The following is an 18,397-nucleotide window of genomic DNA, read 5'->3' on the forward strand; positions in this document are numbered from 1 at the left end:
AAAATGGCAATAAGAAGTCCTTGCTTTTCAGGAATTCCTTTAAATGTGAATGCATTCAACTCCTCAATGGGAAGACATAGAGTGGTGGAGTAGATTTAAAAAGATACAGTTATCTGCTGCCTACAAAATACTATATAGATTTAAGGACAAATCTGTTGAAACTGAAAGTGTGGGAAAAAAAAAATATTCCATGCAAAAAGAAAAAAAAAATAGAGCAAGATGGCCATACTTATACCAGACAAAATACATTTTAAGTAAAAAACTGTCACAAGAGGCAAGGATATTATATATTGATAAAAAGGTCAATTCACCAAGATGATATAACAGTTATAAATACATATGTATACAACATCAGAGCATCTAAACATATGAAGCAAACATTGACAGAACTGAAAGGAGAAATACACAGCAACACAATAACAGTAGAACATTTCAATATCCACTTTCAATAATGGCTAGAACATTCAGACAGAAGACCAACAAGGAAAGACAGCTTGCACAATATAAAACAAACAGGCCTTATAAACACATATGGATCATTCCAATCAATAAAAGCAGAATATTTTCTTCTCAGGTACACACAGAACACTCTACAGGATAGATTACATGTTAAGTTACAAGACATGTCCTAACAAATGTAAGAGGACTAACTTATCAAAAGTATGTTTTCTAACTACAGTGAAATGAAATTAGAAATAATGCCAAAATGAACCTAGAAAGTTCACTAATAATTGAAAATTAAACAGATCAGGAAGAATTCAAGGATGTCACTCATGCCACTTCTATTCAATATCGTATGGAAGTTCTAGTGTGAGCAATTAGACAAGAAAAAGAAATAAAATAATCCAAAATGAAAAGAAATAAATTAATCTCTACTCACAGATGACATGATCTTATATTAAGAAAGTCCTAAAGATTTCACACACACACACAAAAAAAAACCTGTCAGAACTAATAAATAAATTCAACAAAAGTTGTAGGATATAAAATCAACTTGCAAAAATCAGTTGTGTTTATACACTAACAATGAAAAATCTGAAAAGAAAATTAAGAAAACAATTACATTTACAATAGCATTAAAAATAATAAAATACTTAGGAATAAACTTAAACAAGGAGAGGAAAGACTTATATGCTGAAACTACAAAATGTAAAAAACACAAATAAATAGAAATACATTCTACATTTCTTGACTGGAAGACTTAATACTCTGTTATTAAAATGTCTATAGCATCAAAACAATCTATAGATTCAATGCAGTGTTTTTCAAAACCCCAAGGCAATATTCACAAAAATAAAAAAAAATAAGATTAATATGCAACCACAAAGGACTCCAAATAGCTAAAACACTTGAAAAAGAAGAGGAATGTCAGAGTCCTCATACTCTGTAATTTCAAAACATATTACAAAGGTATAGTAATAAAAAATATGGTAGTAGCATAAGACAAACACATAGTCAAGGGAACAGAAAACACAGCCCAGAAATAAACCAATGCATATACAGTCCAATAATCGTTGACAAGGATGCCAAGAACATAATGGAGAAAAGATAGCCTCTTAAACAAATGATGTTGGGAAAACTGGAAATCAATATGCAAAACAATGAAATTCAATCCATATATTGCAACATATATAAAAAGCAACTCAAAATGTGGAAAAGACTTACATGTAAGACCTGAAACTGTAAAACTCCTAAAATAAACCACAAGGGAAAAGCTTCATGACATTATTTTTGGAAATGCATTTTTTGATATGACAGCAAAAGAAGAGACAACAAAAGAAAAAATAGATAAGTGAGACTAAATCAAACTAAAAAGCTTCTGCACAGCAAAAGAAACAATTACCAGAGTGAAAAAGTAACCTACACAATAGGAGAAAATATTTCCAACCATATATCTGATAAGGGGTTAACACCTAAAATATGATTTTTAAAAAACTCCTATAGTTCAGTAGCAAAAAACCCTCCAATTATCTGATCTGAAATGAGCAAAGGGCCTGAATAAACATTTCTTCAAAGTAAACATACAAATGCCAATAGGTATATGAAAAGATTTTTCAATACCATTGATCATCAGAAAAATGAAAATCAAAATTATAAAGAGATATCACTTCATACCTGTTGGTATGGCCATTATATATTTTTTAAAAGATAAAGAAAAACATAAAATAACAAGTGCTGACAAAAACGTGGAAAAACTGTAACCCCTGTGCACTGCTGGTTGGAATATAAAATATTGCAGATGCTATGGAAAACACTATGAAGACTTCTTTAAGAATTTAAAGATAGAACTATAAGATAATTGAGCCATCCTACTTTTGGGTATTTATCTAAAATAACTGAAATTAAGATCTCAAAGAGATATCTGCACTCCCATGTTCATTGCAGCATTATGCACTATAACCAAGAGATATAAAAAACCTAAATGACCTTTGATAGGTAAATAGCATTTTGTATATACATACAATAAAATACTATTTAGCCATACAAAAAAAACACAATTATGTCAAATGCTACAACATGGATGGATCTTCAGGGTATTATGTTAAGTGAAATAAATCAGTCACAAAAGGGCACATACTGCTTGATTCCACTTATATAAAGTATCTAAAATAGTCAAACTCATGGAAGCAGAAAGTAGAATGATTTTTTTCCAGGTCTGGGAAAAGGGATAACTGGGGAGTTGCTTTTCAATAGACATAAAGTATCTTGTCACACAAAATGAAAAACTTCTAGAGATCTGCTGTACCTCATCGTGCTTATCGTTAATACTGTCCTTTACACTTACAATTTTGTTAAAAGGGGAAATTTTATTTTATGCATTTTTATCACAATGAAACATATGCATGTATATCATCCCTTTTTGTCATTTTTGCATGTGAGGGTGTTTTGGAAAATAATTTATTTTTCATTAAAATATTTATAATACAGTGGTTTTATTTTTATTTTCTACATTAACCAATAAAATATTTTAAAAGTCTTCTCATATTAATTTTAATATCATTAATATTGATGAGTAAGACCCACATAAGCAAAAGCTCTATGGGCTCTTCAATAATTTATACGGGCTGGGCATGGTGCCTCACCTACAATCCCAGCACTTTTGGAGGCTGAGGCAGGAAGACTGCTTGAGGCCAGGAGTTTGAGATCAACCTGGGCAATAAAACAAGATTCGGTCTCTACAAAAAGTAGAAAAAATTAGCTGGGTGTGGTGGCTCGTGCCTATGGTCCCAGCTACCCATGAGGCTGAGGTGGGAGGATCACCTAGGCCCAAGAGGTAGAAGTGGCAGTGAGCTGTGATTTCACCATGTACTCTCGCCTTCACGACAAAGAAAAACCCTGTCAAAAAAAAAATTATTGTAAGAATCTAAAGGGCTTCTAGGCTTGAAAATCTTTAGTTCCACTGGTTTAGTTAGATTATGCTCTAAGTAATACACACATAAAAAACTTCTTTTCAAATCTTGTTCTTTGTACTCAGTTATTATGTAAACATTAAACTTGAGTGTTAATGGATTTATCTAAAAAGTTTATCTACAAAGTAATTTTTTTCTTTCAAAAATAATTAAAATATTGCATATATCATAGGTAACCTTTTCCTATGTTTATGATTAATTTCCTCAGATAATTACAAACCCTTTGTAGAAAGGATCAATGGATTTTTCTTTTAGTTTCTGCTTAGATTAAAAAACAAACAATCGGGCCTTGATAGGTAGTTCAAGAGAAAGAAAAAATAAAGTAAATGTAATAAAGGGAAACAATAAGAGTCTAAATTGAAAAATGATAGTAACATAAACACAGCAAACATTAAGTGGCTGCTGCTATCTTCAAGGCACTAAGGTATCTTATTTAATCCTCTTCACAACCCGGAGAGGTACATAGTATTATCATTACTGCGCAGGTAAGGAAAGGATAGGCTACAATGTTGAGTTTGTATGAGTTTGTCCTAGTTGGCAAGCAGCAGACCTGAAATTTGGAGTACTGGAGCTAGGGGTAGAACTGATGCCTTCTCTGACCCCAGAAAAGCCTCTGCGTGTGCGTGCGTGTGTATGTGTGTGTGTGTGTGTGTGTCTTGTTTAAAAAATCGAGTCTTTGTGTTGTCAAATCCATGCATCTTCTGAGCTACTATATCGTTTGAGCTAAGGAAAACAAATCCAGGTCAGTAGCAGTGCCACCAGCTGTGAAACAGGTCAAGGAAAACAGCAATCATTGAGCCCAGGAAATTACCAGGGGGATCAGGGGATGCCATGTTGTTGTTCTCAAAAGAGATAAAAATAAATCAACTTCTCCTGTAGAGTGCAGAAGGTACAGGCAAATCCACAGCATTCAACCCAAACCAAAAACCACTGGAGATGGGAGACAACCAAGGAGTTCAATCGACTCAATCCAAGCATTCTCTCCCCTTCAGCGTGCTCTGTGAGAGGGGGTAGCCTATGGGCATGGACATGGATAGAAATATATAAGGAGCAGCAAGCATGCATTTCTCTCTCTCTCCTCTCTGCTGAGAGCAAAAAGAGGCATATAGCAGGAGGAGGTCTCCAGGATTCCAGGATGTGATGCGTCAATCACTTCAGTCAGAAATTAGTATCACGGAAGAAGCACCTGGGTAACGATGTGTATACGCTCCTGAGAAAGAGGTGGGAAAGAGTTCTCTCCTAAAGACTAAGAACACCAGAAGTTATTTAAAGACAGCATTTTCATATAAGGTTACATTTCCCGAAGGATATCCTGCATGAGAAACTCATAAAATCGGTTCTAAAGCCAATAGATCTGGGAAGTACTGTGCAGTATAGACAAACTTGAAGATTCATATTAATGTATTAAAGGCTTCGAGAACTACTACAAGAAGAAACTTGCTCCTGTTGGTTTATTCCAGAGCTTCTTAAGTTGGATGCAGGGGTAACGTCTCATGAACACATTTTCAATTCTGCTGACAGAAAGAGTATGATGGGCTAAAAGAAAGTAAACAGACTAATCTGGTCAAATTCTTATTTTCTCTAGACCACAGATATCTCACTAGGAAAACAGGCACAATTGCAACTATTTCATGGAGTTACTGTAGAAATCAAATGAAATGATATGTACAAACTACAGAATTTATATTAGGTATGCAATAAATAGTATCCCTCTACCAAAGCATGTGTTTTTTGGCATGAGCAACTTAGCCAAGAATTCTATGCACAGATTACCTGACATCATACTGGGCAGACAAGAATGGATAATATATAGGATCTATTCTCTAAGGACTTACAATCCAATTATGGAGAAAGATATGTGAACAGCTAACCACATAATGAGTGCTATCTTACAAGTTTGTACAATATGTTATGGAAATGTTTAATTTTCCCAGAGCAAATTGTGGATGGCTTCAGAACCGAGTCTTGAAAATCTACGGTAGTTTCCTAGGTAGAACAGTAAAATGAAGCATTTGGATAAAGGGAAATTGGTAAACAATGATCAGAGACATGATGTATTCAGCATTTAGAGGAAAGTAGAGTCTGTTTGGATGCAAATGGAAGACAAGTGATGGTTCAGCTGAGATGGTAGGTCAAGGTGATGCTCTAAAAGGTGCTGCTGCTAAAGGAGTTTGGACTTTATTTGAGGGCACTCTTGAGCCTTTAAAGTTGTTTTCAATAAGAAGACAAGATCAGGTTTGTCTTTCAGAATGATGATTCTGTTAGCATCAGGGAGGTTGATCACAGGAGGCAAAACTGCAAGCAAAGAAGCAGCTTGAAGCCAATCATCCCCTCTTGCCTGACCTCATGTTGGTGACGGGATGGCCCAGAGCAGCGCTCAGAGAGAGGATGACAGAAAGTGATGGGTAGCAAGGCCATATAAGGGTAGGTCTTAATGTCCCTAATGTTGGGGAAGAAACAAAAGAAACAAGAAGGCAAAAATTAATGCCTGAGATTCTAACTTAGATGACTGGATGCATGGTAGGACAATTAACCATAATTTTTTTTTTTTAAAAAAAAGGGAAATTAATTTAGGGTAAGATAATGGGGAAGGGTTGTACTGTTTCAGGAGTTTGTAAATTGAAATTAACACTTATCCATGGAACTTAAATTGGCTTCAATCATTAGAACATGGGATGTAGAGATCTGGAGTTTGGAATTCTAACTGGGATTGAGGATACAGCATTGAGAGTCGGAAGTTTAAGGAGCAGGAATTAGATGCCCAAGTATGAGGATGTGGAGTTCTCAAAATCATAACAGAGTGAGCCAGGGGTTGGAAAATGCCAAGGGTAAGAAGAAAGTGGAGATCCTGTCTTCTAGAAGACTGTATTTCATTTGGGGAGAATTGATATATTGCAAAGGACTGAAAGAAAAATTAAGTACAGTACTAAGCTCTGTGCTACTTACAGCTACAAGAGGATACAGTCTACTAATTAAGGCTTGAAATATAAATGAACGAGATCTTGAAGGCAGGTGGGATTTCTAAACTTAAAACAAACAGAAGAAATAGGGTGTAATTATCAGAGCGAAGGGCCAGGCAACTATTCATATTAGCATTATTAAAGGAGGCTAGGATGAGGAAAGATTGGGTTAATGATGGGCAAAATTATGGAGATAGGAAAAAAACACACGTGCATAAAGAGGAAACAAGGAAAATTTAAGTGGCTGGAAAGAGATAAGTATGAAGGGAGATACAGGTAAAGGGATAGAGGATAAAAGATAAAGGAGAATGGTTAATTTCAACCTTGAAATTACTCAAGGTTGAAAAGAACAATTTGGAATTGATGTGTATGCAAATAATGAGACTACTAGTCCTTCAATATTTGACATATAAAATGGATGCAATGAACTCTATATAATTTTTTGGTTTTAGAAGCAGTTCTTCTACCCAGTAATGATGTACCACAAATGGGTAATTTTGAATGACTTGGGGGGTATGGGGCTAGACAGACTCCAGGTAAGTTCCAGTAGCTGCTATAATAGTCCAGATGACGCATGAGAACCTGAATTGTAGGAATTAAACCTAAAAACATAATTTGAAAGGAATTACACTTCAAAGTAACCAAATATAATAGATGAAGGAGGAGTCAATGAAGAGTCTTGACGCAAATCAATTGCTTTAAAGGTTTCTGTACAAAATAAAAACGTAGCTAACCATAGGTCAGGAGGCTGTGGGTATATGAATGAGTGAGGGCCTATGATTCTGAGCATCTAGCTGCACACTTTCGGACATGCCTTTGGGTTATGTGTACTTAAGTGTTGATCTTTGTGTTCTTGTCTAGCATTATCTCTGGTTCTCTCTTTTCGTGTGTGTGTGTGTGCGTGTGTGTGTGTGTTCACATACGCATATATGTCTGTGTGTTTACGTAAGGGTCTCCAGGTCTGTTGACTCCTATAGACATGAGCCCTCATCTTGCTTGCTCATCTGTAATTGTCAATCCCAGCTGTGTCATTGTGTCATCTGGTCAATGTCCTTGTACCTTTGTGTGCATGTCTTTGCTATAAGATTGTGTTGGCATGTTTTAATAGGTGTGTAGGCATTTTTGGTGCTCATATGTATGGTCTAGGCTTCTATCTGATTATACTTATATTTTACATCAGTGTGTGTGTTTGTTTGTGTGTGTTTGTGTACATGCGCCTACTTTCTAAGTTTGGACAGCAGTATACCAGTTGGTGCCTTTCACAGCTAATGTAAAACTGTCCAACAGTCCTGAATGACAAATGGAAAAAAAAAAAAAAAAAACTTACTGTATCTGGCTACACTGGCCTTTTTACCTTTAACAGAAAATTGATCTTATCTTTTACAGTCTATTTCACTACATACCAGTGTGCAGATGCAAATATTTCCATGCCACTAACAAAAAGCCTGTATCAACCCAAAGCAATCCTTTGTAGAAACTGAATCTGAAATTATTCTCTTTGCTTTATAATGGTGGTGAAAACCAAGCAAAGCATTTTTTGAGTCATAAAATTTAATTTAACTCAAAAGTCACCCTAGCTTATAGATTTTCCTGCACAGACACTTTCATATTAGGAGCCTGTGGTGAAGACTCCCTGTTGATTTTTGTACATTTTAGAAGTAATAGAGAGAGATGAAATTTTAAATTTTTTACTCAACTATTAGTAAAATAACTGTGATGGGTCACCTTTGTTGGGAATGATGTAAAAGAAGGGAGACAGGGAGGGCCCATGCCAAGGCCAGTGTTAGGATGGGTCTTTACGTTACACTGTGGGTCAAGCGGGAAGGGCCAGGCAGAACGTCTGTGTTTCAATCTTACAGGAAATTAGAATGAGGAGACGATTAAATGTACATGCGTAAGGGCATGACCCCAGGCATGGAGACAGAGATGCACACAGTGTGACAGGTTCTGTGGCTGATGAGATTGAAAGTGATCTCTGTTTTTGTAGGTAACCAAGCTGAATCTCAGCGAATTTTAGCAGCAGCCCCAGGATCACCACTTGGGACTCTGAAGTCTTGGGGCCAAGATTTAAACGTGAATTTCTTGCTTTATTCTCCAGTTTATGAAGCCACTTCCCAAAGCACATATGTTATAAACATTTCCCCAAACCATCTTCTTCACATTTGGGGTTCATTGTCCACATTAAAAATAAATCAAACACAAGCAGAAACCCAAATATTCTTGGGTATAAATTTTAAAATGAAAACAGCTGTGATGTACCTTCAGAAAACATTCACATTCTTAGCATTTTGGACAACATGGTTGGCCACATGAGTACACTTGATATTAAATTCTCTTTGTTTATTAGTTGTCCGTCCACTAGTAAGATAAAAAGAGCAACAAGTGCAGGAATCATAGAAATCTGTTTGTCAATTTTAATTCCAATGGAGTGCAGCAGGAAACAGTAAGCTTGAGTTTCACTTCCCCAACAGAAACCCCATGCAGGTGTTCAGAGCACGCTTGGTATTTCCATCACTGGCTGCTACTGATGTGATATGGGGCATTTTCATCAACCCCAACACTGAAGAGATATGTCTCAGAGCAATCATTAGCCCAAATTCCATTTACCTTTATTCTGATGTAAATGAATCCCGGCATTTCAGCTGTGCACATTGCTGAGTGCTAAAAATGTCATTCCTTATCACCCCTTGCAACCAGGTGTAGCTACTAAGATCTTATAGGAAGCAGTGCTGTCATGATACTTTTTAAGATTCTCTTTAAAGGAAGGGATATCCTTGTTCTTCCCTCTTTACCTTTCCTGCTGCATGAAATGTGGATGCAATGGTCAGAATGTCAACAGTTATTTTGAATCATGAAGCAATTTTGGTTATGTAAGCAGTCAGGCATGAGAAACAAGAGCAAGTTTTTTAGTTCCTGGAACCATGAATCCTTAATCTCCTACCTCTGAACTACTCCTATGTGGAAGAAATGTGTAGTTCTATTTTGCTTAAGTCACTATAATTTGAATTGTAATACTCGCAGCTGAATTTAATCTGTTCTGATGAAGGAAACATCTTGCTCCCAGGTTCTTAGTGGCTGCAAGATAACTGCTTCCCCTTCCATCATACTCCCATTCATGACCCATATCGTTCTATACAGCAACTATCAGAGAGCAACTAAGCCAAGAATTCTATGCACAGATTTTCTTTGGTACTGGCAAAGTAGAAGCAATGCTTTAAATCCTGGAAGTTGTGGCTCGGGAGGACATGTTGGTGGGAAGTAAGGTAGGGCTGTTGGGTAAAAAGAGGAAAAACCTTGCTAGGAAGGAATATACTTCATCTTTTAGAACATCACTGGGCCAGGCAACTAGGGGAGAAAGAATGATTGATTTGATGCCTCTCTACTTTCCACATTATTTTAATTTATGCACAAATGGGACTTCTATTTTTGAAATACTTCATACCAAATATATTGATTGAACTGCACCAGGAGACTAAATGATAATTAAACAAAAACGGGAGGAAAAGAAAATGAAACAAAATAGAAAATAGCGACATTAATAAGGCCAGAGTATCTATTATCATAATCAATATCAATGTCTTCAGTTCCTTCACATAAAGACAAAAGATCTCAGACTGCATAAAACAATCTGACAACACCCATAAATCAAATTAACATAGAATTGTTAAAATTAAAGAGATTTTGGATTGAAATAATATTAACTTATAATATGACTTCTCCTACCTTCTGATTGGAATATCAATTGTGGGTAAGAAAAATATGGAAACTCACAATACTATCAAAACTGAAGGCTGGCAATCTAATGGTAATTTTGATAAAGCTGACTCTATTTGTAATTATGACAATTAACATTTAATGAAGGCTTATTATACACCTATATATACACTACAAGTTTTATAAACATCATCTCATTCAATTCTCACAATTATTCCCCATTTTAAAAATGAGAAAATTAAGTTTTAGTGAGACTTTGCCCAAGGTCAAACGACTAATAAATGAAAAAGCTGAGACTCAGAATCAGGTGTTGAATGGTGAACCATATGGATTTTCGTGAAGAAAATAAATACACAGGTTTGGACAAGACGGATATTAAGTTCAATGGGATACAGAGGTACTGCCTGAAAAATGTTGGGCTATGATTTTAATATTACCTACTTACTGTTTACTGACTCAGGAGTCAAGTAACTACTAATCTGAAGACCTGGCCACATGCTCTTCCTGCGTTTTGGACAGTACTCTGAGAGCTGAACATTATGTTAGACCTTTTCTCACCCATGTCATTTTTCTGCACAAGATGAAAGGTGGTATATTTCAGAAACCCATAGGTCAGGAACAGATGGGACTCCATTAGAATGGTCTATTCTGTTGTAAGTTATCTCTGGTAATGTGCTGAGTATAGAATTTGGATATAGAAAAATGAACTAGAAACTAACATTAGTTAATGCACTATAGCAGTTCAGAGAATTAAAGAACAAAACAGTGGAGACAGAAAAAAATCTAATATCTGTAGATCGGTGGTCTATCAAAAAACACACACACACACACATGAAAAACTTAAATCTTGAAAACTGATCTGAGAAGCTAATTTGTTTCCCCACAAGTAGGCTAACAGTAGAACAAATATCAACCAAAATGCTACCTCATTTAAAGATGAGTTAAAAAAAAAAAAGAAATGTTGGAAAACAATATAAAGAAAAATCAATAAACTCAGAAAAAACAGAATAATAAAAATGATATACTGAAAGATCAGAATAAACGTTGAAGAAACTACACATAAACTTTAATAGAGAATAAAAGTAAATGAATATTAAGAAAACAGGAAAAATATTACAGAGAGAGCAAGTAGAAATGCAAAACAAAATGAGTGAAATTATAAGAAAGATAGGTGAAATAAAGAAATATTTTACGGAAGACTACAAATCAAATTGCAGATTCAAAATTTACACTGGAAATAGTAGTAAGCAAAATTGATTTACAGAGATGTAAGTAATATATTAAAAATTAAGATAAGAACATTTTTAGAATTCAGAAGGAAAGTGATAAAAGATATGAAGTTACAAAACTATGATAATATATGAAGAAGGATGAGTATAGAATCCTAAAATATAGATGACTGTTCCTTAAGAAAATATCAGATCTTTAAAAAGTGGGAAAAAATTATTAAGATATCCTAAAAGATAGCCACTCTTGAAAAAGTAAAGAATATTTTTGTAAATTGAAAATTCTTAACATTCAAAACAAATGACTACAGAAACCTAAGTACATTTAGCCGACATTTTAGAATTATAAGAATAAAAGAACTGCACAGGTGTGCATAAAGATACCAATATTAAGCTGAAATAAAATTTTACACATATGTTCATTGCTTTCTTCACATAATTGTTATGGAAAGTTGTTTGTAGATATGTGAGTATTAAGATGGTAAGCTGAATACAGTACTGAGGTCCGCTTCATCATGAAACTGCAATAAGTCTCTAGTAAAGGAATTGTAGAAAGGCATGAATTAAAAAGAACAAGGGGTATAAGAATCAACAAAACACCTTTTGCAAGCTAGAAAGCAGAGGGAATAATGTAACTGACTCAGTAGGCCAGAGAAAGGTAAACAGTTTATCTAGAAGTCAGAAAAATTGATGGAAACTCAATTTAGATTCTCAAAATTCCAAAATCTGAGAAAATGGCAGAGCTGATACCTCTAAAATTGGAATGTAGAAAGCAAAATTTTAAAAATGGAGAACTTTTGTGAATCTGGTTAAGAAACAAACAGACCTTTCTCTCACATTAGGCCACTCCACACTGCTGGATTAATTACCTCGCATCACTATGAAAACAGATGGGAGGTTAATTCCCTGGAAAGGGTAAAACAGAAATCCCTAGGTTTAAGGTATATCATTCACAGTTGAGGACTGGACATGTCAACTATGATCACTATTCTAGATAGTCTGATTGGATGAGGTTATAACATTCTGAGAAAAGAAAAAGTTCAAAACTTAAGATTATGTATTAGTACTTTCATTATTCTTTCCTCATCTATCTCTCCATATTTTGATGGGCAAGCGTATTTCACATGTGTAGAAGGGTGGAAGAACGTTTTCTTTCTCTGGGGACTCTGACCACTCCAAAGAATATGACCTGAAGATACTGATGTTGCAGGTTTCCTACCGGAATCTTTCAAGAGAGAAGGCAAATGGACAATTCCCAGCCACCCATCCACAGACAGCCTTGGAATAGGTTTCAAGCACAGCATTTTTAATATAAACAGACAGCCAAATATTGACAAACATTTAGGGGAATGATCCTAATGAAAACAGGCACTACCATAGAAAGAAGACAAATGCAGCACTCTTAGGCTATACAAAGAGAAAATAATTTTAAATAACTAACAATAATACACTCCCATTACCCTGCCCTTTGGATGCCATTACCACTAAGTCATATTCAGAGTTAAATTAATAGTCATTTTGTTTATTATTAAGAGAATCGTGTCTAAGGAGGAGGAATAATATTGAGAAATCTTTCAATTTCCAAAACATAATTCTTAGTTTTCCAAAGGTTATTTTTCTTTAGAAAATCTTAAGATGGGCTACTTTAGTAATATAAAAGATAAAACTCTTCTGTACATTCCTCTCATACTTCCCCTTTCAAAAAAATGAAGAATCCCATTAATACAATTAATAGGTAAATAACAAATACAAAAGAAAATAAGTATGAAATATATTTATGAACACATCATGTAATAACCTTTATCTATCTGGAGTTTTTTAAATGAGAAAAACAAAAACAATCACTTATTAAAAAGAAGGTGATAAATGTAAGCAAATATTTACAAAAGTACAACAAATGCTTATCACAAGTTTAAACAAAGATAAACCCAAAAGAACTTATTCTGAATACAAACACCTGTGGCTAAGCCCATGTGTGCTAGGAGACAATTATGAAATTGGAAGTTCTCTGAATTAAACTCCACATAAAAAATAAAGTATAGTAAGTAATAATAATGTGCTAATTTTAAGCTTATACATATTTTATTAAAAATTTACAGTAAACAGAGCAATTATTATAAAATTCTCTACAGGGTGGAACACTCCCATCACCCTGCCCCTTTGGATGCCACTGCCACTCATATTCAGACTTAAATTAAGAGTCATTTTGTTTACTGTTAAGAGAGTCATATATAAGGAGAGGGAAATAATAAGCTCTAGACTAAATACTGCCTTACTCCAGCCTACAAATCATAAAAACAGGATGAAACACTTACCAAGTAAATTAATTGCATGCCAGAATAAAGCTAAAAATTGTATGAATAATAATAAAATCTCCCAACGGGTAAAATTTGCAGTGTCTGGCATTGAATAAAAAATTACTAGGCATGCAGAAAAAAGCAGAAAAATAAGAACAATGAGGAAGAAAAAATTCAATCAGCTGAAATAGAAGCCACATTTGAAAAACTAATTTAAAAAGAATAAAACTATATAAATGTACATCATAATAAAATTTTTAAAAATCTGTGATAAAGAGAAAATCTTATAAATAGGCCGAGAAAAGACGTGTTACATACACAGGAACAAAGATAAGAAAGACGGCCGATTTCTTATCAGAATAATGCAAGCAAGAAGACAGTCAAGCACATCTTTAAAATACCGAGGAGGGAGTAAAAAAAAAAACTACTGAGAAAAACTATCTTTCAATAATGAAGATAAATAAAGACTATTTTAGACTTACAAAATTTGTATAAATTCATCAGCAGCAGACCCACACAACTTGAAATGTTAAAGCAAGTCGTCCAGGCAGAAGGAAAATAATACCAGATGATTACATTGATCTAAACAAAAGAATGAAGAGCACCAGAAATGGTAACTAAATTAGTAAATATATATATTTTTTTCTATATATATGTGTGTATATATAGACATAATTATTTAAATATCCTTAAACAATTATTGTTTAAACAAAAATAATAGCAATGTGATATAGTATTTATAATATGGGAAAAAGTGAAATATATGTCAACAATAACACAAAGACCAAGAGAGGAAAAATGAAAAATATATTGTAAGGTTATTTTCCTGCACACAAAGTATTATAATATCACAACTATAGATTGTAGTAGTAAAGAGAAATATGAAAAATCCTAAAACAGCCACTAAAATACAAAGCAGATATTTATAGCTAATACGTTAACAAAGAACATAATATGGAATCATTAAAAAATTCAATTAATCTAAAAAAAAGTAGAAAAAAGGAAAAGAGAACAAAGAACAGATGGGACAGATAAAAGACGAATAGCAAGAAAACAAATGGGAAGACGGTTTTAAAATGTTGACTAGATACACTTAGCTTTACTCTGCTATTTATTTAAGTCTGTTGGAATATTGAGAATTTTTTCAATTCGCAAAAAATAATTCGTAGATTTCCAAGGCTATTTTCCTTTAGAATATTTTAAAACAGTCTACTCTAGCAACACAAAACACTAAACTCTCCTGTACATTCCTCTGTCATGCCCCCTCTCAAAAAAAGAAGAAACTCACAAATTCAATTATGAAGTAAATAACAAATATGAAAGAAAACAACTATGTAATATATTTATGATAAAAATTTAAATATTCTGTATTTATTTAGAGTTTTTACAATGAGAAAAACAAAAATGATCCCCTATTAAAAAGTAGGCAACAACTATAAGGGAATGTTTACAAAAGAACAAATGCCTAATGAAAAGTATGAAAAATATTAACATTTCCCTAATTTTACATATGTAAAATAAGTAAGCTATTTTGCCTATGAAATTTACATTATTATAAATTGCACTATTCGGTTTTGCCAAAGCCAAGAGAAAATGTTACCCTTATGTAATCCTAATGAGACTGTAATCAGTCTGCAAATAAATAATTACTGAGTATCCATCATTAGGTGTCAGATATGGAATGCAAACTGTATTTTTATATCAAAATTCTTAAAATTTCTCCCAGCACTACTTCTCGTTGAAATTTGTTCTAGAAAAAAAATGTGAATATTTGTCAGGATTTATTGAAAATCTATCACATTTATAAATTAATAAAATATAACAACATAAATGTCAAATTGTAGAGAACTGATTAGCAAATGGTAGCATCCATACAATGGAATGCAATATAGTATTTATATAAAAATATATATGAAAATATTTGTTTTATGTGTATATACAGATATACAAATGCACATACTATGTTTTAATAAATAAGTTATATAGGGCATAAACAGATATTTGAGTGCCAGTTTTTTCTAAAAATATTAAATCAAACCATGAAAAAGATTAGAAGGCTAAATACTATAACAACTCCTATAATTTCTCCTTTACTAGTTGATTTATATCTTGAATCCCAACTTCTCCCTTGAATTCCAGACTACCATAACCAAGTTGAAACTTCACATGTCCAAAAACAGAACTCTTATCTGTTTTCCTTCCCCAAACTGACTCCACACCCAGTTTTCCTAATATGAATAAGCAAAAATATCATTTTTCTTGACTGTTTTCTTTTCCTGCCTCTCACCACCAACCCTCAGCCAAGTACTTCCATCTCTGACTCTAAATCTGCCCCCTGCTACTTACACTCTTGCTCTCTAAAATCCATTCTCCATACAGCAGCCAGAGTTATTCATGGAGATAGACAGTAAAATGATACATACCAGAGGCTGGGAAGGGTGTGTGTGTGTAAAGGGCAGTGGTTCGGGTGAGAGTGATAAAGAGGGGTTGGTTAATGGGTACAAACGCAGAGTTAGATAGAAGGAAGGAGTTCTAACGTTCCATAGCAGAGTAGGGTGACCAGAGTTAGCAACAATATACTGTACATTTCTAAATAGCGAGAAGAAAGGACTTGAAATCTTCCAACACATAGAAATGATAAATACTCCAGGTGATGAATATCCTAAATATCCTGAGTTGATCATTACACATTCTATTCATGTAACAAAATATGACATCTACTGTATAATTATGTACAAATATTATGTACCAATTACGATTTTTTGCCAGGCGCAGTGGCTCATACCTGTAATCCCAGCACACTGGGAGGCCTAGATGGGTGGATCACCTGAGGTTAGGAGTTCAAGACCAGCCTGGCCAACATGGTGAAACACTGTCTCTAATAAAAATACAAAAATTAGCCAGACACAGTGGTGCACACCTGTAGTCCCAGCTACTCGGGAGGCTGATGCAGGAGAATCGCTTGAACCTAGGAGTCAGAGGTTGCAGTGAGCCTAGATTGCCCCACTCCACTCCAACCTGGGCAACAGAGCAAGACTCCATCTCAAAACAAACAAACAAAAAAAATTAAGAGAGAAACAAAAACCTGTAGACAGACCCTATCATATAGGGTCCCTTGCTTGAAGCTCAGTGATGGCATCTCACGACACTGAAAATCTGAATTCCTCACCATAGTACCAAAAGCCTACATGAACTGTCTTCTCCTGCATTACTGATCTAAGATCAACCACAGCCTACCTTGTCCATGACTCTAAAGGTCCTAGTCTCAATCAGGACAAGCACGTTCCTACCTGGAGGCATTGCCTAGATTGCTCCTCCTCCAAGTTCACAGAGATCTTTTCTAACCACTTCTAAACCAGAACTCTCTTGCCAGCATTCACCTATCCTACACTGATATACCAGAGATTTCCCATCATTTATGGCTCCCTGAATTAATGTGTCTCATTCACCTACTGATTTATTGAATGGCAGTGACGTCTAATTGAAAATCTAAGTCCTCAAGAACTACATTGCCTAAATGTTTACAATATTGTAGTTGGTGTCTGGTTGCTGATTTTTATCTCCTTCTTTGTGCTTGTCAACATTATCCAAATTTTATATGACTGATAAATATTTTAAAGACAGGAATGAAAAGTTCATATATGCATAAAACATAAAATAACAATGGCAGAGCTTAAGATGCAAAGTAAAGAGAGATATTTTCCTTGAGAACCTGATTAAGTCACTCCTTCAGTTGTGGGCACTTTTTGAAATAATCTTTTTGAGTGGAAGGTCAAAAAAGAAATTTCCTATATTAGAAGAGAGATTAATATGAAAGAGCTGTCAGTAAATTTGGAAGAAACTCCATAGGTTAATTAGACCTTCTGAAAAGAGGCCAATAAAAACCAGGGAGAGCAAAGTGGCCTCTTTTGCTGGCCTGGATGGTTTCGGTACTTTAAGCCACAAGCGGGAGAAAGCCAAGAGCACAGTAAGAATTTAACCGAAAATCAATAGCCCATAGCACAAACTCCATTCTCTGTCACCCTGCCAACTGGTTCCCAACAGGGCAATAACATTTTAATAAAGTAGCTGTTAATTAGAGGTGGAGATTCTCACGGCTTAGTTAACACTGTTTTAGCTAAAGGACGAGACAGAGATTTGGAGAGCTTTATTAACTCAAAGAACTGAGTCATGAAGGGAGGACTCTGGCTGATGTATAAAAGGGTTAAATTGATTCCATGTGCTAGAGAGAGCTCTGAGTTGCAATTCTCTAGAAAGCAACAAATCCCATAGTTACCTATCTATGTTGCTGTCTTGGGTTGACTTACTGGTTTCTCTGCCAGTAACGATAATGATAGGCTGAGAAGCGGTGGAAGCTTCTTGAGGGGAAAGTGTCACTTGACACTTCAGTGCATTCTCCTTGGGTTCAGTGAAAAGGGGCGGCCAATAACTTAAGTGACTTCTCTTGCCCTTGTCTTTAGAAAGATTTACTCTGCCCCAAAAGGAGTGGGGAGTAGAACGGAATGATGACCATGTTAAAAGTCAGTGACCGACTTTTGCAAACAGAAGAATATATTTGACACACAGAACAACTGACAAAATGATGGCACCTCCTTCAACAGAGCAAGGCACCTACTACTGAGGCAGTAGCCTGCCCTGTAATGTTCAACTGCCCAGCAATTAAATGTAAAAAATAAAATAAAAAAGAAAGCTCATGATTTTGTGGAGTGATTTGACACTTTTACGTATGACTTTAAGCTCACAAGAATGGAGGTATTTTAACCATTCACCTCTCCTTTAGCTATCAAGTT

The 18,397-nt window shown here is 34.7% G+C and overlaps 1 protein-coding gene across 6 annotated transcripts in view; it reads right to left on the reverse strand.

Moving 5' to 3' along the window:
• NRG3 (neuregulin 3) overlaps positions 1-18,397 on the reverse strand; it is a 1,213,654-nt gene that overhangs the window by 902,423 nt on the left and 292,834 nt on the right. For 4 of the 6 annotated variants that reach the window (XM_011995221.1, XM_011995220.1, XM_011995219.1 and 1 more), the window contains exon 2: positions 14,090-14,189. The exons of the other annotated variants lie outside the window; for them this stretch is intronic. In XM_011995221.1, the coding sequence (XP_011850611.1) occupies positions 14,090-14,189 (100 nt within the window). The remainder of the gene's footprint in view (positions 1-14,089; positions 14,190-18,397) is intronic. 6 annotated transcript variants of the gene reach the window in all.

The sequence above is a fragment of the Mandrillus leucophaeus genome, unplaced genomic scaffold (genome assembly GCF_000951045.1).
Source record: "Mandrillus leucophaeus isolate KB7577 unplaced genomic scaffold, Mleu.le_1.0 Scaffold478, whole genome shotgun sequence".
NCBI lineage: Eukaryota > Metazoa > Chordata > Mammalia > Primates > Cercopithecidae > Mandrillus > Mandrillus leucophaeus.